Source organism: Lacerta agilis, chromosome 3, assembly GCF_009819535.1.
Source record: "Lacerta agilis isolate rLacAgi1 chromosome 3, rLacAgi1.pri, whole genome shotgun sequence".
NCBI lineage: Eukaryota > Metazoa > Chordata > Lepidosauria > Squamata > Lacertidae > Lacerta > Lacerta agilis.
This window is the reverse complement of record NC_046314.1, coordinates 7,963,042-7,987,838: the sequence shown is the minus strand read 5'-3', so window position 1 is coordinate 7,987,838 and position 24,797 is coordinate 7,963,042. Positions and strand designations below refer to the sequence as shown.

General features: G+C 44.8%; 1 protein-coding gene across 3 annotated transcripts in view; it reads left to right on the top strand.

The window, feature by feature from the left end:
• ATP7B (ATPase copper transporting beta) overlaps positions 1 to 18,720 on the top strand; it is a 40,085-nt gene extending 21,365 nt beyond the window's left edge. For all 3 annotated transcript variants that reach the window (XM_033142750.1, XM_033142749.1, XM_033142748.1), the window contains exons 9-21: positions 229 to 320; positions 962 to 1,089; positions 2,524 to 2,678; positions 5,990 to 6,124; positions 7,341 to 7,535; positions 7,829 to 8,014; positions 8,931 to 9,129; positions 11,939 to 12,085; positions 12,299 to 12,441; positions 13,645 to 13,848; positions 13,973 to 14,090; positions 14,897 to 14,999; positions 17,809 to 18,720. In XM_033142750.1, coding sequence (XP_032998641.1) covers positions 229 to 320; positions 962 to 1,089; positions 2,524 to 2,678; positions 5,990 to 6,124; positions 7,341 to 7,535; positions 7,829 to 8,014; positions 8,931 to 9,129; positions 11,939 to 12,085; positions 12,299 to 12,441; positions 13,645 to 13,848; positions 13,973 to 14,090; positions 14,897 to 14,999; positions 17,809 to 18,076 — 2,073 coding nt within the window. In that variant the 3' untranslated portion in view covers positions 18,077 to 18,720. The remainder of the gene's footprint in view (positions 1 to 228; positions 321 to 961; positions 1,090 to 2,523; positions 2,679 to 5,989; positions 6,125 to 7,340; positions 7,536 to 7,828; positions 8,015 to 8,930; positions 9,130 to 11,938; positions 12,086 to 12,298; positions 12,442 to 13,644; positions 13,849 to 13,972; positions 14,091 to 14,896; positions 15,000 to 17,808) is intronic.
• The last annotated feature ends 6,077 nt before the right edge of the window (positions 18,721 to 24,797 follow it).

Sequence of the window (24,797 nt, the reverse complement as noted above, 5' to 3'; positions counted from 1 at the left end):
CACTTGGCTCCCAGCCCATACAGCGCTAAGCTGTCTGCATAGTACTATACTTCAGGTGCTGAATGGGTTTCCCATGTACCTTGAGTGATAGGTGCTGTGGCATGTAATATTTAATGGAAAAGATGGGCAGTGGAGCATATTTTGAGTTTTAGCGTATGTGAAATTCAGTGGGGAACTGAGTAAATGTATCATGCCTTCCAATCACTGTTGTCTATCTCTGCTTCATAGAGTAAAACATCAGCAGCACTTGCCAAATTAATCTCTCTTCAAGCTACAGAAGCTGTTGTAGTGACACTTGGAGCTGACAGCTGTATCATAAGGTATGCCAGTAGTAATTCTTTCCCTTTTTTCCTTACGATATGATGTAGTCTTCTGAGATTTCACAAATCCAGTTCAGAGGTAAATAAGCTGTTGTGGATGTAACTGGCTTTTAGGGGACAGTGCTGCATTTGCTGTAACGCTTTTATTGTGCTTTTTCATTGATTTGCATTCAGTTGGTTTTATATATTGGAGTGGGTTTATAAATGCATAAATAAAAGCTCTATGTGGTAGTCAGGAGGTTTATTTGTATTGGAAGAAGACGGAACATGGTCAGGGTTGAGTTCTAGATGTGTAGTGTCCAGAAATTAGCTGGTCCTGGTATTAGTTGGACTTGAGTGGGGGCGGGGGAGAGAGAGAGAGAGGTAGGGTGTGTGTGTGTGTGTGTGTGTGTGTGTGTGTGTGTGTTTGCAATGAGACAAAGGCAGTTGTAGCAGATTTTAGACCGCAATATACATTTGTCTTTGCATTCCAGTGCAAAGTCCATTTGCATCTCCTTACTACACTGAGTTTGTTTTATTTCTCCATGTGTGTTTTTGTAGCGCTGTGTGCCTGCTGCTTTTCAGATAGTAGAGTTTCTCTCATTTCAGTGGCATGGCGAAAATGGAGCCCCTTTTTCTTAACTATGAGATCTCACTTGCAGGGAGGAACAAGTGCCTGTTGAACTGGTTCAGCGAGGAGACGTCGTAAAGGTGGTACCCGGTGGGAAATTTCCGGTTGATGGGAAAGTGATTGAAGGCAGCTCTATGGCAGACGAATCCCTCATCACTGGTAACTTTTGCATTCTTAAATCATTGAACAATAGTAGGTTTCCAGGGACGGGGCTTGGTCTGTGGTACAAAGAATTAATGCTGTACAGGTGCATCGGGAGAGAGACAAAATAGATCATATATCTGTTCATGAGTTGATGGTGTGAAGCTGCAAGGTGCATAACATTTCTTTGTTATCAGGAATAACAAAGGAACTAATTGTTTTCCCACATAAATGTTTGCAAATGCTTGCAATTAGTTTTAGAGCTGCAGACTTAAATATTTCCACTGGTGTAATGTGCTGGCATTGCATCCCTTGAGGGCTGGAGTCGCTTTATGGTCCATGATTAGCCCAATAATCAGTGCAGAGAACCAATAACAGCTTCTCTGTTCCAAACACCGATATATGAAGCCTTCTTAATTACAGTAATCCCAGTGAAATTAATTGCTTACGACAATTCTTCTTTTACTTGTCCTGGCTAGTAGGATATAGTTGCATCCTAACAGGCAGATACTAGTGTCCAGTGCTTCTCTGGTTGGTAGCATGAATTTTAAATCTTGTTTCGCTTCTGGTAGATCTTGATCTATATGTTCAGGCACAGCAGGTTTTTCATGGAACAAAGAAGTGTCGCCTCTTAGGAGAAATAGAGTCACAGGTGTAAGGCAGGCATTTTCCAGATACATCAGTTATTGGTGCAACCACCCACATGCTTGTCAAAATTGGATGGTTCTCTGCATATCATGAGAACAAAAATAGATCCATGCTGGATTAGGCCAGTGACCGATCCAGCCCAGTATCTTGTTCTCACAGTGGCCAACCAGATGGCTGTGGGAAGATAATAATAATAATAATAATAATAATAATAATAATAATAATAATAATAATAATAATACCACACCCATCTGGCCAGGCCTTCCCCAGCCACTCTGGGTGGCTCCCAACAGATGTCTTCTAAAAGTCAGATAGTTGTTTATTTCCTTGACATCTGATGGGAGGGCATTTCACAGGGCGGGTGCCACTACCAAGAAGGCCCTCTGCCTGGTTCCCTGTAACCTCACTTCGTGCAGGGAGGGAACCACCAGAAGGCCCTCAGCGCTGGACCTCAGTGTCTGGGCTGAATGATGGGGGTGGAGATGCTCCTTCAGGTATACATGAGCTGGACCTGAGTGTAGCAGGACTCTCCCTACTCACGATTCCTTGCACGTGGTATTCAGGGGGATGCTGCTTTCAACAGTGGAGGTATAACACAGCCATTGTGACTCGTCCCCATTGATAGCCTTATCCCGTCTGGATTTGTCTGAACCTCTTTTGAAGCCGTTAGAGGTAATGGCTATCACTACTTCTTGCGGGAGAGAATTCCAGAGTTGAACTATGTGCCGTGTGACATTGTACTGCTTTCTGCGTGAGGGAGGAGTTATTCAGAAGGTGTTGGTTGATTTTGCTTCATTCTTGTAGGAGAAGCCATGCCTGTCATCAAGAAACCTGGGAGCACGGTAATTGCAGGATCCCTCAACGCACATGGCTCTGTGCTTGTGAAGGCAACTCACGTTGGCTCTGATACCACCCTGGCACAAATTGTAAAACTGGTAGAAGAAGCTCAGATGTCCAAGGTAAAGCTTGCTGATTTGAAGGTTTGGTGGAGGGGCTTGAATCAGTGTGTTTGTTGTGGCATTCAACATCTGTATTGAATATTCTTGGGGCAGGGGGAATCTAACAAGGGTTTAAATCAAAAGTAGACTCCAGAAGTGCTATCATGGCTGTTTGCTCCAAAAACTTCCCATATACTGCCAGCCAAAGCTTTTTGTAGATCCTCAGCCCATACTCCCAAAATCTCTCCCGGAGGACACAGGCCCATCTCTCTTCCAATCTCCCTGCTTACCTGGTTCCTGAACCTCTCTCATCTTACCAAGCCATCACTTGAAGCCATCTTCAAGTAAGCCAGCTGCATTGCACTACAAGGTCCCCTCCAAATCTGTAGTTCTATGAAATAGCATCTGGTGCAATTGCTGAGGTCATGAGTACCTGCCTCTGAGGTAAGAATGTGAAAAAGCCAAAAACGAAACCCTGGGAAATCAGGGAAGCAGGAGATTGCAGCCGAGCCTTATGAACGTACAATGGAAGATTCATGTGCAATTGCTGCTTTTGAATTGGGGACCTCTCACTGGCTTCATCCCAAACTGGAATTAAGATTGCTAGAAGAAATATCAACAACCCCAGATATGCTGAAGACACAACCTTGATGGCAGAAAGTGAGGAGGAATTAAAGAACCTTTTAATGAGGGTGAAAGAGGAGAGTGCAAAATATGGTCTGAAGCTCAACATCAAAAAAACTAAGATCATGGCCACTGGTCCCATCACCTCCTGGCAAATAGAAGGGGAAGAAATGGAGGCAGTGAGAGATTTTACTTTCTTGGGTTCCATGATCACTGCAGATGGTGACAGCAGTCACGGAATTAAAAGACACCTGCTTCTTGGGAGGAAAGCAATGACAAACCTAGACAGCATCTTAAAAAGCAGAGACACCACCTTGCCGACAAAGGTCCATATAGTTCAAGCTATGGTTTTCCCAGTAGTAATGTATGGAAGTGAGAGCTGGACCATAAAGAAGACTGATCACCAAAGAATTGATGCTTTTGAATTATGGTGCTGGAGGAGACTCTTGAGAGTCCCATGGACTGCAAGAAGATCTCCATTCTCAAGGAAATCAGCCCTGAGTGCTCACTGGAAGGGCAGATCCTGAAGTTGAGGCTCCAGTACTTTGTCCATCTCATGAGAAGAGAAGACTCCCTAGAAAAGACCCTGATGTTGGAAAAGATGGAGGGCACAAGGAGAAGGGGACGACAGAGGATGAGATGGGTGGACAGTGTTCTCGAAGCTACTAACATGAGTTTGGCCAAACTGCGGGAGGCAGTGAAAGATAGGCGTGCCTGGCGTGCTCTGGTCCATGGGGTCACGAAGAGTCGGACACGACTGAACGACTGAACAGCAACAACAACAACACTGGCTTCTAGTCCTCCCTCTCTTCTAACCCTTCTCTCGCCTGCTACTCTCTGAAATACTACCCCATGCAAGTTTTTTCTCCTCCACACCCAGGTGACCTTTGGACTCTCCTTTATTTGGTTTTGCTGCTGCACTCTTGTCACGCTCCCAACTGGGATGTATCCGCTTGGATGTAAATGCTATTGGTTTCAAGGCCTTTCTCCATCCTAGTTATTTTCTTTTGTACAAAAAATTATGTACCTGGGGAGATATATGAGACCTTTTCCTAGGCCTGCGCTTCTGGGATGAGAAGCTACATTTATCTAAGCAGCTGGGGAAATGGATGTCTTCCTTCTCTCCTACCCTACCTCCCCCAATAGCTGTACCAGTGAATACTATGGTTCTCCCCTCTCTAGCACTGACTCATCTCCCATCGATATTAAAATGTGGGAAACATGGAATGGCCACCCCTGTGCAGTGTGATTCCTGCTTCCACTGCTATTCAGTACAGGTGGGCTGGGTGTGGTACTACTGGGCCTCATGAGGAAATACTTTGTCTGGGGAAACTCCTGGAATTTTTGTTTTTGTTTGTTTGTTTGTTTTGCCGCTATCATCATTATTATTAACAATAATAATATTTATTTATTTTATATACCGCCCTTCATCCAAAGATCCCAGGGCAATTCACAGGAGAAAAGTACAAAACGAGAATACAAAATACGTAATAAAAACAAACCGATTACACCTCCCCCAACACACAAACACATTTAACAGCCCTAAAATGTTAACTCAACCAAACTCAGCCTGGTTGAAGAGGAATGTTTTTGCTTGGCACCTGAAGATACTGCCTTGGAGCCAAACTTCTTAGGCAGCTGGCCCATTTATTTAAACCCAGGTTTGCCTCAATAACAGATGAAGTAATGGTGGTGGGTTCAAATTTTTAGGGCAAGAGGGGCACATAGGTAGAGGTTGCTGAGTCCTCCTCATGTCTGCTGTGAACCTCCTGATAGGCTTTCCCCTCCCTTCTTATGCATCCCCACCTCAAATAAATAACAGCAGATTGTGGGGTGGGGGGGGTTTCACTTCCTTTTACGTCCACGAGTTTACCATCTCTCTTTTATTTCTGCAAGGCCTGTTTTATATAATGGGGCAGTCTCACGAGTTAAGCCAGGCACGCCTACTTTCTTCCGTACAGTATTAAATACAGTATTGAAATACAAGAATTTAAAAAAATCAAATAATGGGGAAAGAATTGCAATAAAAAATATATAAAAAATCACGCAATACCAAGCAGCAAAAACAAAGCTATGGTACCAGTCCCAATTAAAACCCTAACCCAAACCAGCATAATACTACTTAAAACTAGCTAGACTTTAAAATGTGTTAGAAGATGTCGCAGGTAAAACCACAGCATCTTTTAGGGGGGAAAGCCTGAACTGATCACCATTCAGGGCCTGCATAAAGGCAGCAGAGAAAGAGAGATCGTCCCTGAGGCTCTTTCAGGGATCATCTGAAAACACAGCAAGGGTAGTCTTTGATTAGCTAGTGACTGCTCTTGTTATTAATCTGAGGACTAGGTGGTGGGAGATTTTGTCAGAGGAATGTGTCCCTATAAAGCAGGTATACAGTCGTACCTTGGTTGTTGAACGGAATACGTTCCGGAAGTCCGTTCGACTTCCGGAAATGTTTGACAACCAAGGCGCAGCTTCTGACTGGCTGCAGGAGCTTCCTGCACTCAATCGGACATTCGGCTTCCAAAAAAAATGTTTGCAAACCAGAACACACACTTCCAGGTTTGCAGCATTCGGGAGTCAAACAGGATGAGTACCAAGGCGTTTGACAACCAAGGTACGACAGTACAGTATTTGTAAAAGGCTTAATAGTGGAGTTCATGCAGCTGTTCTGTCCTGCATAAATATAAATGTATCTTCTCAATTTACAGGCACCCATCCAGCAACTGGCGGACAAATTTAGTGGATATTTTGTTCCTTTTATAGTCATCATTTCCGTTACAACTCTCGTGGCCTGGATTGTAATCGGATTTATACACTTTGATATTGTGCTGAAATACTTTACTGTAAGTACTATATACTGATTATTATTATAATGTATTGTTGTTTAGAAGCTTTGCTTATATTCACAAATCACAGCAGACGGGATTTTTTTCTTCTTAATCTAAAGTTAAGTCACTCTGGAGTGTGTTGAATGTATGCTTCTCTGCCCCATTGGGGACAGGGCCGGCAAAGAACTGATTATTTTCGCAGTGTGGATCATTTGAAAATGATTAGCCATGGCCAAAGAGTTCGTGCGGAAGCACTGTGTGTTAAGGCCCAGGAGTCAGCAATATCAAAAGCAACACGATGGCCAGAAACAAAGACAATATGAAAAACTTTATGGAATGATTTAAAACATCGAAACTAACAAACTGAAATCTCTGAAAGTCCTTAAATGAATCACGGTGCCAGACTTTACCCGGCGGAGAACAAGCTGTGAAGCTTTGTATTATCAGCAGATGTCCAATTCTGATCTAACTTGGGCTGCCAAGGACAGCAGCAAACATACCAGATAAGATATACCTGTAATGTGGAAAAGCATTGTGATGATTAGGCGTGTTTAGATTAGACATGCATAACTTGGAGGAAGCATGGTCTTCAAATACCTGAAAGGCCAACATAAAACAGAAGAGCAGCTGTTTCCCAGAGCAACTGAAATTGAAGCAAAGAGGAAACAAGGAGATCTAAATATCAATAATAAAGAATACTTTCTAACTATAAACTGAGCATTTCAACTCATTCCAAAGAGAGAAGGGGTGGCGAAAGCTGTTGTGTTATGTAGGGAGATGCCTAGACTTGGTTCCCCTATGTGTAGTAATCGATAAAGGGATTAAATTTTCAAGCATGAATATAGCGATTTGTCAGTAGTGGTAGAGCCAGTGTGGTGTAGTGGTTAAGAGCGGTAGGCTTGTAATCTGGGGAACCAGGTTCGCGTCTCCGCTCCTCCACATGCAGCTGCTGGGTGACCTTGGGCTAGTCACACTTCTATGAAGTCTCTCAGCCCCACTCACCTCACAGTGTGTTTATTGTGGGGGAGGAAGGGAAAGGAGAATGTTATCCGCTTTGAGACTCCTTCGGGTAGTGAAAAGTGGGATATCAAATCCAAACTCTTCTTCTTCTTCTTCTTCTTCAGTACAGACGACAGTAAGTGTGCCACGGCTGTATATTGTTAATGCATAATCTCTTTTTAACATCCCTAGATTTCCCCTTGTGAGCAAACTCTTCTTGCTTCCCTCCTAGCATCACAGTAAACACGTCTCGAAAACTGAAGTCATCCTGCGCTTCGCCTTTCAGACCTCCATCACAGTCCTGTGCATTGCGTGCCCTTGTTCCCTGGGTCTGGCCACCCCAACCGCAGTGATGGTGGGCACTGGAGTTGCCGCCCAGAACGGTATTCTCATCAAAGGTGGGAAACCCCTGGAAATGGCACACAAGGTTAATATTGTCATTGCTAACTCACACCCGCCGCCATAACTTTCTTTTGCTGCATTTTGAAAGAAATATTGATAGATTTACAGTGCAATCCTATAGATGTCGACACAGAAGTAAGCCCCTATGTTTTAGGGCTATACTGTGCTGTGTTCTTGTTGTATTTATTTAATTTTGATTGTATGTTTCTAGATTAAATTTTATATTTTTATAAAAAAAAAAAAATTGCAAACTACCCAGGGAACTTTGTGTTATGGTCAGCATACAAATAAAATGTCCTGTGTCTTTATTTCTTGCAGGTACAGACTGTAATGTTTGATAAAACAGGGACCATCACTTATGGAGTTCCAAGAGTCATGAGGGTCCTCTTACTAGGAGACGCAGGAGCTACCTTGTCTCTGAAGAAGGTGCTTGCTGTTGTTGGCACTGCAGAAGCCAGCAGCGAACATCCTTTAGGAATGGCTGTCACTAAATACTGCAAAGAGGTATGGCGCTGTGGTCTAAACCACTGAGCCTCTTGGGCTTGCCGATCGTAAGGTCAGCAGTTCAAATTCGCTCGACGGGGTGAGCTCCCATTGCTTTGTCCCAGCTCCTACCAACCTAGCACTTCAAAAGTACACCAGCGCAAGTAGATAAATAGGTACCACTGTGGTGGGAAGGTAAATGGCGTTTCTGTGTGCTCTGGCACTCATCACAGCACTCTGTTGTGTCAAAAGCAGTTTAGTCATGCTGGCCACATGACCCGGAAAGCTGTCTGTGGAAAAACACTGGCTCTCTTGGCCTGAAAAGCGAGATGAGTGCTGCACCCCACAGTCAATTTTGACTGGACTTAACCATCCAGGGGTCCTTTACCTTTTTACCTCTAGTTGACACTTATTCATCTCTGCTTTGAGGGGAAGTTCTGCATTTGCATGCAACAGACTTTTGTCATTGTTAGATCCTGTAGCTGGCAATGTAAATGATGAGTTCGTTCGTTCGTTCGTTCGTTATACCCTGCCCTTCTGAGTTGCCCAGCCACTCTGGGCAGCTCCCAACATATCTAAAAACATATTAAAACATTAAACATTAAAGAACTTCCCTACACGGGGCTGCCTTCAGATGTATTCTAAAGGTTACATAGTTACTCATCTCCTTGACATCTGATGGGAGGGCCTTCCACAGGGCCGGCGCCACTACCAAGAAGGCCCTCAGCCTAGTTCATATCTCATACTTTGGGGACATTTTTGGATTGTTTAAGTTTGATGGTACTGAGAATCTTAAGTTACGTCACCAATCTTCAGATATTGGGGTGAGTTGTGGTAGCCCTTGGCCTCAGGACACTGGCACAGAGAATTGAATGTGTTCCCGCTTGTGCAATGTTCCGCTTCCTCCCGGTATCATTTAAAACTACTTATTTTGCAGGAGCTTGGCACAGAGATCCTAGGGTACTGCAAAGATTTCCAGGCAGTCCCTGGGTGTGGAATAAGCTGTAATGTTGGCAGTATTGAAGTCGTGCTGGGTGAGACGGAGCAGCATTTGAGCAATCCAAATCTTCACCATGGGGACATAGGCAGAGGTGCTACAGATCCAGACCCACAGGCCCTGATCCCCAAACTGGAAGGTAAGTAAGATTGCAGCTATCAGTACAGCAGCAGGTTGCTAAATGAATGGTTCCTCAACCAATACGGTCTGATAATTGGATATTTATCTTGACCACATTCCTAGTTGCACATAATAAACACAATCATTAACCTGCTTTGTCTGCAAAATTTTAAGACTAGGCAAAACATCTGTTTCTTCTGATTGATGCAGGAGGGAGGCTACCAGCCTCTGGGAAATGTTGAATTGCAGAGGAGATGAGGAAAAGTTGGGATTTTGAGTGACCACCTTGTCTTAATTATAAGTACTGGTGTTTAGGAAACTTCAGCAAAAATGTAGACTTTGTTGCATTCTTAATCAAGCTTGTTAGGGTAGCATCCTACTACTAGGAAATACATAAGAATCAATTATTAGTAGGTAGGTGGGGTAGCCCTAATCTGAATTATAGACCACGCAAACACAGCCGACTTTTCTAAATACAATACAGTGGTACCTCTAGTTACGAACTTAATTCGTTCCGGAGGTCCGTTCTTAACCCAAAATTGTTCTTAGCTAGAGGCGTGCTTTCGCTAATGGGGCCTCTTGCTGCCTCTGCGCTGCCGGCACACGATTTCCGTTCTCATCCTGGGGCAAAGTTCTCAACTCGAGGCAACTCTTAGCGGAGTTTGTAACCCGAAGCGTTTGTGTCAGGTCCGCGAAGAGGTTGCTCACGAGTAAAGACGAAGTCCGTCTTGTCTTTAAAATATTTTATTGTGCCAAAGCTATTTACAGTGCGGAGCTACTGAAAAACATGACTGCCTAGTTGCTAGAAGAATCCGGAAGTGCCTGTCTGCGGCTGCGATCCCAGCATAAGAAATTCGGCATCCTGAAATGCCGCCTTCTCGGTCTTTTGACACCTCTGTGCAATTCAGGCGACGGAAGTGGCATCTCCCCCTCAGAGCGGGTCTGCCGGAGGGTGCTAGGTCTCTGAACAACATCCTGGAGCCCGCGCTCCACCTGGCTGCCCGAGGATAACTTCTTCTCCTCAGGGGAGGTGCTGGAAGACATATCACTAGCTAGGAGTGGCTGGGGCTGCCTGTACCCACCCGGACTTTGCCTGGCAGCGGAGTGCAGCTCCCTGACAGTTTGTAACAAGGTGTTTGTAACTCGAGGTACCACTGTATTTAGGAACGTCGGAAACTGTCTTGTACCAAATCAGATTGTTGCTCCATCTAGCACTGACTGGCAGCAGCTCCCCAGGGTTTCCCCCCAGCCCTATCTGAAGGTGCCAGAGATTGAACCTGGGAGCTTCGACATGCAAAACAGGTGCTCTGCTACCGAGCCACAGACCTTCAGTTTCCAGCTTGCATATGCCCCATGCCTGAGCAATGTGGTTTGTCCCAGAAATTGCTTCCTTATTCTGCCTCCTCCGTGGTGCAGAAATGCTCCAGCTTGAGCTGTCTAGGGGCAGGGGAGGAGAGACTGGAGGAAGAAAATATCTCTCAATCCCCTTTTGACTTCAGCAGTCCCTGACCATTATCCATGCTGATGGAAGCTGGTGTCCAAAAACACCTGAAGGACCACAGGTTCTCCATCACTGGCTGATTTTATAGTTTTAACATTTCCATCTTGTCAAGTTCCTTGTACTTCTTCCTGGAAGGCCTGCACCCTGCCTTGCAGGCCTTTTCTACCTGGCCTGGGTCCTGACTGACTCCAGCTACAGAAACAGACATTTCTGAACAGACATTTAGGCTGGGGTGTTGTTGGGGGGGGCCCTGTTTTTGCTGGGGGTTTTTGTATCTTTATTTTAGATTTTGTTGTGATTTCTGGGGAAATTGTTCTGTTTAGTATTGTATTTTGTAGTGTTTTATTTATTGCACATGACTACTTTTGTTATGTCGTAGTTATGTATTTTTTAATCATGTTGTAAGCTGCCTTGAGCATGGTTTGAACCAGGCTTCCTCAACCTCAGTGCTCCAGATGTTTTTGGCCTACAACTCCCATGATCCCTAAGCTAGCAGGACCAGTGGTCAGGGATGATGGGAATTGTAGTCTCCAAACATCTGGAGGGCTGAGGTTGAGGAAGTCTGGTTTGAACTGTAGAGAGGCTGCATACAAATAAAATTATGTATGTATGTATGTATGTATGTATGTGTGTGTGTATGTATAGAAGCTATTGACTGATATTTCTAAACTGTTTCGGAGATCCCAAGAAATCCAAGATAAAAACTGACATTTGAATCAGTTTTGGTCAAACAATCTGATTTATGCTGATAGGGTTTTTGTGTTGACATTTAAAGCCTAGTTCGGATAGCAGATGATGTCTTCCCCACCCTTTCACTCTGCGGGGCCTGTTTTTTATACCTTCTCCACATTTGCTGGCATCAAAATTGGATAAGAGAGCAGACATGTGGTGAAAACAAGCCTCTTTGTAGGGATTTGGTGACTTGCATGCCTCATCAAAGAAGTTTGGGGAATGGTGTGTGTGTGTGTGTGTGTGTGTGTGTGTGTTTGTGTGTTCCCCCACTGCCTAAAAAACATGGCATCTGTGTGTTTTTGATTCTGTCAGTCTGTGAAAAGATGCTCTACAAATCTATCTTCCGCATGTTATAATTTTCCAAATGCCTTAAGTGTATGCTAGCAAAGTTTGATAGGCACAAGGTAACTGCTGTATTGTCAAGTCAGTCAGTCCTGGCTCTCGCCGCTCCTACAGCGGGGGAGAGTTGTGTCTGGTGCCTATTACAACAGATAGCATGGGACAACATGCTGTTCTCAAATGAGTCCTTCCCTGTAATTTTGGAACCCTTTTGCACTATTAAGTTTTCATGCCATCAAATTTCTGTGCCTGGCAGATGCAGCAGCCCCTGTGACTTACTCTGTGTTGATCGGGAACCGGGAGTGGATGAGACGGAATGGCTTGCATATCTCCAGGGATGTTCACGAGGCAATGTCCGGCCACGAAATGAAAGGACATACAGCTATACTGGTGGCCATAGATGGTACTCTATGCATTTAGACACACTTTCACCGCATGGCCAAGTGGCAACCAGCTCTGTCGCATGTTGTGGGGAGAAGAGGGTGGAGGGGCTATAGGACCAGGATGGCCAAAGCAGCACCAGCGGGATGTCACTCAGTTCCAGAGCTAGAGATGAAAATTGAGAGGAATAAGTGGTTTTGGCTGGCTGAATATACAAGAGTCTTTTCTTCTGCAGGCTCACTTTGTGGCATGATTGCAATAGCAGACACAGTCAAGCCAGAGGCAGCTCTAGCTGTGCACATACTGCAAAATATGGGAGTGGATGTGGTGCTTATTACAGGAGATAACAGGAAAACTGCCAAAGCAATTGCAACTCAGGTATGCTTTCTGGGTCACTTCCAGACGTCTGTTGAACATTTATGTTGTTGATGATAATGATTTTGCATGAAGCTTGCAGGGAGGTTGGATACCGGCTATTTTAGTCAGCATTCATTCTGATTGGTTTGTGAGAAGCTTAGACCACGTTGCACCAAGCAGTTGTTATCCCACACTTTTTTTGTCCCTTTTCTTATTGCAAAGAAAGTCTGAGTGGGTTTGCTGTGCAACGCAGCCCCAACTCAACTTGAATCGTGCAACCCAAATTTGCTGGTACGAGATTGAATCCTACCTGCAAATAGCAACAATCTGGGAACATTGGTGGTCTAAAAGGGACGTTTTTCCTGTGCATTCACAAGAGCGAAACAGACAAGGACCTTTGTGCTGAACAAGTTGTTCTTGGGTGGCTACCGGTCCTGGCTATATGCAGCTTCAACGTTCAGAGGCAGTGTGTCCTGAATCTCTGCTGCTGGGAGAGGACAAGTGGGGACGATTACTGTTGGGTCCTCATGTCCTGCTTGCCAGCTTCCTAGAACCATCTGGCTGGCCACTTGGGGAACCAGGATGCTATGCCAGATAGGCCTTTAATCTGATCCTGCAAGGCTCTGTTGCTATGTTTTCCATCTCCCTGGTTTCCAGGATTCTTTTCCTAATGTAACTGTCAGGGAACTGTCCCCGGCTCAGCGCAGGGTGGTGGAAGGGCTCTCGGGATGCTACAGACAGCCCCGGCCCCACTTGACCAGCAGCACCTCCTCTTCCAGCGGAGGAAGCAGCGATGTCTCTAGTGGGGAGGGGCATGCAGCTCAGAGGCTTGAGAGCAGAGGCTCTGGGGATGTTGGAGAGACCCTGCACCCCCCTTGCTCAGCGGCCGAGGAGGGAGACACGCCATTTCTGTCGCCCCAAGTGCGCAGAGGGGTGAAACACAAGGAGGGGAGGCGGAGATTTCGGATACCAAAACTCTTAGGTTGGGGTCCCAGCCGGAAGGGGCCACTCCCGGATTCTGCTAGCGACTGATACGGTCATGTTTTTCAGCACTCTGCACTGTAAATAGTTTGCACAATAAAAGTGTTAAAAGACAGTTCAGACTCATGCCTGCTTACTCATGAGCAACCCAACGCAGACCTGACAGTAACCTTTAATTTTTATTTTAAAGCCCAAAAACTTCTATCTAATTCATACTAACAGATAGCATCTTTCTGCATATAGGTTGGGATCAGAAAAGTCTTTGCTGAGGTTCTCCCATCTCACAAAGTAGCCAAGGTCCAGGAACTCCAAACAGCCGGGAAGAGAGTTGCCATGGTTGGAGATGGAGTCAACGACTCTCCGGCTTTGGCAAGGGCTGATGTTGGCATTGCGATTGGAACGGGCACAGATGTTGCCATTGAAGCCGCAGATGTGGTTCTTATTCGCGTGAGCTGACTTTCCGTAAAACAGCATGGTGGTGCGGGGAGGTTTCCTGGGACATGTTCAGAGGTTTGGGGTTGCGTTTGCTCTTTAGGGGGGGGAAATATGTCTCTGATTCTTTTTGGTGCAGAACGACTTAATGGATGTTGTCACAAGTATCCGCCTATCCAAGAGAACGGTGAAAAGGATACGAATAAATCTCATCCTGGCCTTAATATACAATCTCCTTGGCATACCTATAGCTGCAGGTAAGCTACTGTTACGATGGTTTTCTTTTTTAATATATATATTTCGTTTTTCAGATTTTAACAATGATCAAACAATCAACATAAAAAGAGATTCCAAAGAATCTCCTGAACTTCCCTCCTCCCCTTTGTGGGACCTTTTCCTCTTGCATCTTGTCTATTAATCCAAATCTTTCAAATCTCCCATTACACTCCAAATTCAACATTGAACTACAAGTGTTATTCCAATCCTACTAATAATCTTAATTAGTTACTATGGTTTTCAAATATCTGGGGTGGTGGAGGGCGAGTAGGAGATGAAGCTGTTTGGTTGATAGCTTAAAAGTAGCGAAACTGGGATTCTATAGCCTGCTCGCGGAAGGTAACATAATCAATCTCATGGTGACTTTATGTCCATAATCACTTATAAATGGGAAGCAGGACTGTCCGAAAATGGCGGCAGGGGTAGTAGGGAGATAAGTGGAAGCGAGGGAATTTACATCTCAGCATCTCCCTCTTGTTGCTGTGTAATTTGGGAAGAAAGACAGGCCTCTTTGCCCACCTGCATCTTTTGAGACCCTCTTTTTAGCCCTTTCTGCTCTAAGCTGAGTTTCCTGGAGCATGTCAAGCAGAAGTGAGGCAACTAACTAGTTTGTGTGGAGAGGAGGGGAAGCAGTACGTCTCCTTTCAAACTGGAGTTTAGTTTTGAGAAGGCAGAGAGCTCGGGAGGGGTTCCATTTAACTTTTAAATTGGCTTGGCTTACAATTATTTACAGTTATATATATGTGAACAAAGAAGTTCTATGTGATCATACGTGTGTTTGTATTAGGAGTATTTATGCCTCTTGGGATTGTGCTACAACCATGGATGGGATCGGCAGCAATGGCGGCATCTTCTGTGTCTGTGCTGCTCTCTTCCCTGCAGCTAAAATGGTAGGTCTTCCCATTGATTTCCTCATGGCGTTGAGAGCTACAGCCAACTTGTGTGTTCTAAGTGCACCTAAACAGAACTTGGTACGTAGCTTCTCTAAAGGTGAAGAGTTCTAAGCCATTGGTGATGGGTGGGGCTAGCACCAGGTTTGAGGAGGTCCTGAACAAAATGCTGCAAAGCACCCTGCCGGACTCTACAAAATTAGTTTACCAGGAAGCAGAGGGGCAGGCAAGAGGGACAGATGGGGTTGGGGACAGGCAACAGCATTCATTCCCGTGCTGAGAAGAGCACTGCAGTTGCTACCATCTTCATCTCTCCAGAGCATCTCTGGATCCTGGCCTAGCATACCACTTTGGGCAGGTTGAGAGGCACTGTAAATAATGTACAGGTGAAACTCGAAAAATTAGAATATCGTGGAAAAGTCCATTTATGTAAGCAATTGTTTTCATTAGCTACTGGAGTTTAATATATGAGATAGACTCATGGCATGCAAAGCGAGATATGTCAAGGCTTTGCTTGTTATAATTGTGATGATTATGGCGTACAGCTGATGAAAACCCCAAAGTTGAAATTGTTAATTTGGGGTTCTCATCAGCTGTAAGCCATAATCATCACAATTATAACAAATAAAGGCTTGACATAGCTCGCTTTGCATGTCATGAGTCTGTCTCATATATTAGTTTCACCTTTTATGTTGAATTACTGAAAGAAATGAACCTTTCCACCGTATTCTAATTTTTTGAGTTTCACCTGTATATGGCAGGAACTGCAATCCACCTGGCCAGGCACTTCATCACTGCAAAAATAATACATACTAATGCTTTAGTTTACATTTCTATTGACTATATTGATTATTATACAGCCCTCTATATAAAAAAATACTGTCCCTTTTTATATAAGATAATTTTTATTAACAATAACATGAAACAATGCAAACAACACACAATGAGTATTGATCACTGGGTACAAAGCAAAATAACAGTCTTGACGTGTATAAAGCAGAAAATAATAGCATGTTAAGCTAAATAACCAGGCCAAAAAGATGTATCGGTTGTGTGGCAAGGTCCCAAACCCTCCCGGTAAGTGGAATAAAGACACATGAAACAGTATTTTAGGTTAATGGGCCTAAAAGGGCACAACTTTATTGGTTACAGAATGTGAGTGGTATTGGCTTAGGCACTGGAAACCACACGACTATATCTGACTCCTGCCCATCCACAGGAAGTCTTGGAAGTGTTAACCACCAGTAGGGGGAGCCCTGCTGATGCACATCAACTAGGGACTCCCCCAGGGTCACCGCTAGGGGTTGTGCCATGGCCCTAGCGCCCCCCCCCCCGGGGCTTCGGACAGAGACCACACACCCCAGATTCCTTTAACGGAATACCCTTGAAATAGGAGGGGTAGGTGATGGCCACTACCTCCCCTCACCTTCAACCTAATACTCCAGTGCCTAACTGCCTAGCCTTACAAAGTTGTGATGATTTGCTACGAGGTAGGCAAAAAAAACCACAAATGGCCGGTGCCAGTTTGCCAAGTGGGAAAATCCCTACCATGCCCCTTGAACAACCAAGGCGACAAACCGAGGTCCATAGCAAAGTCAAGAAATTAAAGAGCCTAAGCAAAGGGAGGGAGGGCGGGAGAACTGTCCGAGCAGGGAGAAAAAACAGGGGCGAGTCCTCAGCCGTGGGCAGTTTAAATAGCCTGCAGTACGCCCCCGGACCGTCCAAATTGGACGGCCTAAGGGTGATGCGGCCGAGGAGCACCCAGTGGCGCAGGGGCGATCCTGCCCTGCACGCATGGGGAGGGCCTGCTCCCAGCCCGCAACGACATCTCCCCAGGAACGGGAAATGGCTTTGCAGGGTGTTTAGGTTCCTCTGGGTGACAAATAATAAAAGAAATAAATATAAACCAATAGCATTAAAAGTCCCCCCCCTCCACTCATCATGTACCATATTTTTTGCTCCATAAGATGCACTTTTTTCTTCCTAAAAAGTAAGGGGAAATATCTGTGCGTCTTATGGAGCGAATGGTGGTCCCAGGGGCGAAAAGAGGATGTTGAAAGGACCCCACTCAGCAGCTGATCAGCAAGAGATCGGGAGAGAGATAAGAGTCCCTGGCTCCCTTTCAGCCCCACCCCCTTGCCCAGGCCTCCATTGTTGAATGTGCTGCAGAGGGAGGTTGTTTGTTTCCCCAGTGACGTGACTGGCTGATTAGATAATCTGTCTGGAAACAGTAGAAACGGCTCCCTTTCCTTAAGAAGCTGTTGAAATGTGAGTTGAACCCCATGAAAACAGGGCTTTTCCTCTTTGCTTTGCAAAAGCTTTGCTTTTCCCCCTTTGCAAAAAAGCTGCACAAATCTGAGCTGATCAAAACAACAGGGCTTTTCCTTTTGCAAAAAAAGCTGCATAAATTTGAGCTGATCCTCAAAAAAACAGGGCTTTTAGAGGAGGAAAAAGATTTTTTTTCTTGTTTCCTCTAAAAATGAGGTGCACCCTATGGAGCGAAAAATACGGTAAGTTTTTATCAGTCAAAGTCAAGCACCATATCCTAGCACACCACTTGGTGATTCAGTCTGCATCCTTGCAATGTAACCCCAGCTCTATGCAGGTTGCCACAAGGAAGTGGTTTATCATATTCTTACAAGGGAGAGCTTTGTTGCACTCTGTAAATAAATAAAGCAAAGCTAATCCTGGTTCCATTTCAATATAGATGTCCCTTAAAAAAAGGCATAGCCATTCATTGACCAGCACAACTGCCATTTCTCTGCTTGAGCCTCTGACATTTGGAAGTCTGTGTTTTGTCTTTCCTTAGCTACAAAAAAACCGACATGGAAAAATACGAAGCAGAGGCTCAAGGCTGCATGAAGCCCCTGACTCCTTCCCAAGTCAGTGTCCACATTGGCATGGACGATAGGAGACGGGACCTTCCCCGACCAGGTGCTCGGGATGATATCAGTCAAGTATCTCTTTGTTCCCTGACGTCAGACAGACGGCCAAGACACTTGGGGAATTTCCTAGAGAATGAAGCAGACAAGTGGTCCTTGCTCACGAACCATCAAGATGAAGACCACTACATTTAAGAGTGCCGCATTCTGCAGCTCAGCCACAACGTTCGGGGGCAGGACTACTTTACCAGGAAGACTTGGGATCTTTCCAGTCTGCTTCCAGAACGCCTGCGGTTTGTGCTGGGCACGGAGGAGGAGACTGCCTTGATCAGATCCTGGTGGCTGAGTTACCTCTTGGCTCTCTCAATTATGGCATGGCGTAACCAAAGTGTGAACAGAAAGATTTAGGGCAGAACATCCAGACTTTCTACACACTGTATCTAAGTCCTAAATGTGACGCAAGAATATTTTACGTAGACCAATTTTAGACATGAAAAGTGACCAAAACAGAAACGGGGGGCAGGCTAACTGTGATCAGAATATTGATTGTTTCACTTGAGATAACTGACCAGGATGATTCTGAATCCATGGCAGGGGATGTGTTGCTCCTATCAGCCCCAGCTAGCATATAGACAATGATCAGAGATGATGGCAGATAGAGTCCAGCAACCTGTGGGGGGACCATAGCCTCCCTAAGCCTGCTCCACATCTTCATAGTAGAAAGCAGGATTTGGTGAAATGGGAAAGATTGGTGTCTGCAAGAACAAGGGCCCTCACTTAATTTGCAGGTTACGTGTGTGTTATAAACAAAACAGAATTAAATCGATTTTGTTTAATTTCCATTTCAACTGCTTTCACTTGTTACTTAGTCTTACACAAGAGCAAGCAAGTAGGGCAAATGCAAACCCTACTGTCTACTCCCATTGTAATGCGGAATGGATTTTTTCCAGTGTACCAGAAGTTGCTGTCACAGCAGTTTTGACTCCATTTATTAGTGTTGAATCCCAAGCTCCACATTTAGCCTGCACCCTACAGGGATAAAAGGCCTGTGTGCTTTACAGAACAGATCCTGAGCATTCACAACATGAACAGTGAAATGCAATTGGATGCTGTGATCTCTTAAACTGCTGAGCCTTGCCCTCGCTACCGTACTAGAGAAATTTCTAGACGTTGCTTTTAGAATGAGAGCAATCTCCCACATGTTGAAAGCAAGGCCCGTATTTTAATTTGAACAATATTTCAAAGTGCACACAAGGGAGCAGAGAGTATCAAACTGAAAGACAAATGCACTGTAGAGACCAATAAATAAATGGATTCTTTCTTAATTTAATTTGGTTCTTATATCATTATTTGCAGGTCTCCATATCACTGAACTGGATGGATGGCTATTTTTGCAAACTTCAAGCTATTCTGTCCAGTAATCCAAGATGCTGACTCTGTTTTTACATATGGTAGATTTAAACAACAGTTGGTTTTTTTTTTCCAGAATCAAGTGTCTCCCAAATCTTAGAAAGGCATGATTTGGTTAAAGTTTTTAAGCCAATGTATTGCCATTAGGATCTTCATTATAATGAGTGTAGTTCAGGGGTCAGCAAACTTTTTCAGCAGGGCGCCGGTCCACACTCCCTCAGACCTTGTGGGGGGCTGGACTATATTTTGAAAAAAAATATGAACGAATTCCTATGCCCCACAAATAACCCAGAGATGCATTTTAAATAAAAGGACACATTCTACTCAAGTAAAAACATGCTGATTCCCAGACTGCCCGTGGGCCACATTTAGAAGGTGATTGGGCCACATCCGGCCTGCGGGCCTTAGTTTGGGGATCCCTGGTATAGTTGGTATAACTGTGATGGTGAGAGATAATTCCCCCCCCCTCTCTGAAACTCCCAGTCAGGATCACTACAGAATTTAGTGATATTCATATTCTCCCTGTCACATGGGGCAGGGGAGGAAGAGGCCAGAACTTCCCATCCCCCCTGTCCTTTCGCTGTCATGCTTCTCATGTTGTGGGGCTGAACATCTACAGCAAGTGGCTGGCCCTGCTCATGGAGGCTCCTCGCACAATTTAGGACCTTGATCGCACAGCATTGTAAACCATGTTGGGTGCCTCCACAAATCAAGAATGCTCCCCAATGCGGACCATTCAGTCCCGTCACATGAAGGGCAATCGGACTGGGTCCCATCGGAAACATGCCAGTGAGCATGTCCCACGTCATGCAGTAGGAAAAGTGTAAGAGGGGGCGAAGTAGAAGTACAGTGGTACCCCGGGTTACATACGCTTCAGGTTACAGACTCCGCTAACCCAGAAGTAATGCTTCAGGTTAAGAGCTTTGCCTCAGGATAAGAACAGAAATTGTGCTCTGGCGGTGCAGTGGCAGCGGGAGGCCCCATTAGCTAAAGTGGTGCTTCAGGTTAAGAACAGTTTCAGGTTAAGAACGGACCTCCGTAACGAATTAAGTACGTAACCAGAGGTACCACTTGTAGAATGAATTCAGCATATCTCAAGAAATCCTGTATAATTTTCCCCCCCACTTCCCCCCTGCTGCTCATATGTATAAGTCAAAATAGCAAACACCTCCCAACACTTCTCTCGTCAATACAATTGCTTGGATTTCTAGGGGGTGGTATGCCTTGTACCCAAGCGGCAGAGGAAGCCGTTCGGGTGCCTGGGCCGGCACGCGCAGGTGCGGGGAGAACCTCCCATAGGGGCGGGGCACACTGCGGGGTCTCCGAGGAGTCTGCCTGCCTCCTCCCACTCAGCCACCCTACAGCTGGGGGGAGGCAGCAGGCGGACCGTTTGGGCGGTGCAGAGTCTGCGCGCACCCAAGCCACTGCGTCTCTCCCAGGAGAGACGTGTGACTCAGGTGCGCTGCAGGCCCCGCGTTGAGTGCCGCCCGGCATTTTGTCACCCCCCTCAGTGGTGACACCTGGGGTGGACCACACCCACTGCATCCCCCTTCTTCGGCACCTGCTTGTACCTTGTAATAGGCTCTCAGATTTGCTTTCAGTTTCTGTTTTCTAGTGTTGAATACATCCCAACTGATCCGCCTTCCTAACTGTGTCCCACTCCTCCGTGCAGCTTGCATCTTGCTGGAAACCTTTCAGACCTTCTCTTTGCAGGTTACCGCTTAAACTAACTCAAAGGTGGAAACAATTCTGGGCAGTTCAGTCTAGAGATTTATCTGGGAATGCAGAGAAGAACAGTGCGAAGAAAATTCTCTAAACCTTGAAAGTGAGTGTTCTTTTTGGTTTTTGAGCAATGTTTGACTAAGTACCTTCTTGTGAGAAAGGGAGTGATTCTTGGAATTGTATGATCATTATCAGAACCGATTCCACTGAACCTTTCCTCTAGCTTACTGGAAGAAAAAATTTATTCCATCTCAACACAGGTGGAGCTGATGTTCTTGTCTTTTCCAAGAGAGCATTGCCAAATGGATAAATGCTTGATGATTGAAAAAGCCCACATTTGAGCATTGTTTCTTAAAGCAATTTGTTGGTGATTGACAGAATTCAGGGCTGGCTAAATTGTACCTAGATTTGTTAAACATTTTAGTGTTGTGTGGTTTTTTGTTTTTTGTTTAAATAAATGTTTGCATTAAGCAAGTACTGTGTCTAGAATTGCGAAATTACACTCTGACCAATTCACAGCCCTACAAAATTCTGTCAGTACCTACCAATTGTTTGAAAAAAGAAAGTAACAATATAATATGTTGTTTTCAAGTGCTCCTACACTGCACTGATCTCCACGCACATCATCCACACATACCCAAATCAAAATTGGATTGTAGTGTTCAAGCCTTTCCCAAGGCCACAATTTCAAGCAGTCTGGTCAATGACCCTCAAAATGTTCCTTTCCACTTGCCGTAACATGAGCTTCCAGGATCTCAGAAGAGGGAGTCCCCTCATCACAATGTGAAATGCTGCAGGTTCCTCCCCCAGATAGTGACCCTTCCTTCTCTTAATGCCCTCCTATCTGGTGCGTTCCCTACACCATTGGACAGGAGAGGCACTTGGTTCCCTAGAAGCCATGGCGAAGGCACCTGTGATGGTTTGGACTCTGATTCAATAGTCTCCGCTGCTACTGCCGCCACACCTTTATTGTGGGCTTCTGTTTGTCAGGTTCAGTGGTCCTCTGGTACAGTCAGATGCCAATTTAGGAGGGGTTTGTTTTGGGGGTTTTTTTTGTTTTGTTTTTAAATGGCTCTAGTGCATAGACCATGCAAAAAATGGTTGTGCACCAGTACTGATTGGTGTGGTGCTGCTTGATAAGAGGCTGGGGATGCCAAATCATGCAATGCTGAAACACTGATGAGGATCATGGTGTGAACTCGGCATGCAACACTGACAAGCTTGGGCAGATGCAACCTGGCCTGGGGGCATCCATGCTAGAAGCCTGTGGATCCCTCTTGCCGGGGTGGGATTCTGGTTCCTGGCACAAATTGTTCCTTCCAAATAAATGTATGCTATTTTAAGCTCTCTGCAATGCAGCTGGGATTTTGAAAAAAAAGAGGCTTTTTGATGGAAACTGGCTTATTAAATACCTACTGTCATACCGTTATAACAGAGAACAGAGACAACTTAATTATAGTGATTATACAATGATACATCTTGTTTGGGGGGGAGGGGGTGCCAGCAGCCTGCCTCTACCTTCTCTCTCCTCCACCTGTCTTTTGTATAGTAGTAAAATTATGGGGGTGGAAGGAGAAGACTTGCACAACTGAGTGTGCAATTACATGACATCAAGACTGACAGCGTTCCTAGGCTTTTGCTTCAAGGCTGTCATAAAATCAGAGCAGGAAGGAACTTGAAAGGTCATCAGTCTGCACCAATCAGCTGTTGCAGTCCATGCTGCAGGATACTGGCATTGGAGAGGGTGCACAGTGCTGCATTTGACAAAACAAATTTCTCCAGGTTGTGTCTTTATTTAAAATATTTGCACACCCTCCCAACATTTCTCCAATGAAAATAGGGACGTCCTATGCAACTGTTGCTGTACTTGTTAGCCCACCCATCTAACTGGGTTGCCCCAGCCACTCTGGGCAGATTCCAGCATATACAAAAACATTTAAAAAAAAAAAAAACCTTCCCTATACAAGGCTGCCTTCAGATGTCTTCTAAAGGTTTTATAGTTACTTACCTCCTTGGCTCAGGAGTCGTATAACTCCGTACCCTCCAACATTTCTCTGATGAAAATAGGGATGTCCTAAGGATAAGTGGGACATTCTGGGATCAAATCAGGAACTGGGATGGCTTCTGTAAATCCGGGACTGTCCCTGAAGGATAGGGATACTTGGAGGGTCTGCAAGACACGCTTGAAGGGTGTAGTTTTGAAGAGGCCTTTCGTAATTCCTGAGGAAGGATGTTCCACAACTGCTGGGCTGACCAGTGAGAAGGCCCTATCCTTACTCAAGGGAGTGGGCCATGGGAAGGCAAAAACGGCTAGCTTGCCCTGTTATCATGCCCTATAAGCATGATTCATAGACAGTCAGGATATTGGTATTTATAATGTGAGTACACAAATGATTTGAAGAACCTGAACAGCACCGTGACCAGATGTCGGGGTATGGTTGCTGGAGCTCCTCGTGCACGGCCTTGGATTGGTTATGCACGAGGTACCAGTTGCGGGGAAAGTGGCCAGCGTTCCGCGTGCTTTTGAGCACGGTCGCCGGCCAAGCCTCACAGTCTGAAGGATGATGAGTAAGCCAATTGAAGACTCTGATGGTGTGTGAGTTCCTAGTTGCCTTCTTTAAAGAAACGTTGCCTCGTGAAATAAAATTTGTACCCTGACTCTGAATAGGCGGACCGATTTACAGAAAATTAAAATTTTACTTTACTCCCCCGTTAACCCCAAAGGAAGACAGACACCGGTAGTATCTTTAGTGGCTTCGGCAGAACCCGCGTAGGCTCGTCCCCTAAGCTAAGTTCTCCTAAACTTAAAGACCCTGCGCGCCCAATCTTCCGCGAGGCTAACTAAATAAACTAAAACCGAAATATCTTCCGCGGGCCTAACCCTAGGCTAACCTAAAGAAAACCTAACTAAGGCTAAACCGAATGATCTTCCGCGATCTAACTCTAACTAAAGAAAAACCCATCCAACCCGTCCAGCCCGCTCCTAGCCCCTTAAACTAAACTTGACTTCAACTAAAACCCAACTAAAAAGAACATAAGAAGAACGTGCGATCTCGTGCTACTCTCCTTACCTAAGCGGGGTGCCTCTGCCTTTTATTAGGGAACAAACGTGACATCATCATAAGTACTTTAACCAATAAAATCACTGTTGCTGCCCTCCAAAAAGGCGGGAAGCAAGTTTAACGCTCATTAACAACTTTGAACATGACCGGATCTACAAAATAAAGGCGGATTAATCTTATAAGTGAATCACACTATTCATTCATGCTTTCACTTTCACTTTTGCGCGCAATTATACCAAAAGTAGACCTTAAAAAACCCATAAAATAACCAATAAATTATGAATCCATGGCGGATCCGTGAAACGTATTCCGACATATCATCTTTCTTTTTTTGTTTTAAATTAAATTATTTTTGATTTAGTTATATATAAAAAAAGAAGGTTAGAGATATCATAAGCATTTATCTAACACAAACATTACCATTTATTTTGATATAAACCTCGACATGAAAAGGCAGAGCGTCAACAGTGCCAACAGTGTCCACATCAAAACTGTGATATAAACACTGGCAACACTATCAACATCCATCCCCCTCATAAGAGGAAATACTTGTACAATAATGTAACAATAAAGTCGTGAAAATAACAAACCACTAGCCAAACATAAAAAGTGATCGATCCGATACACTGTAAACCTTTTTAGGTATATATAAATACTTCAATATATAGTGTAACACAACAAATCATCTTATAAGCATATATACTTTCGCATGCAGCGTAAAA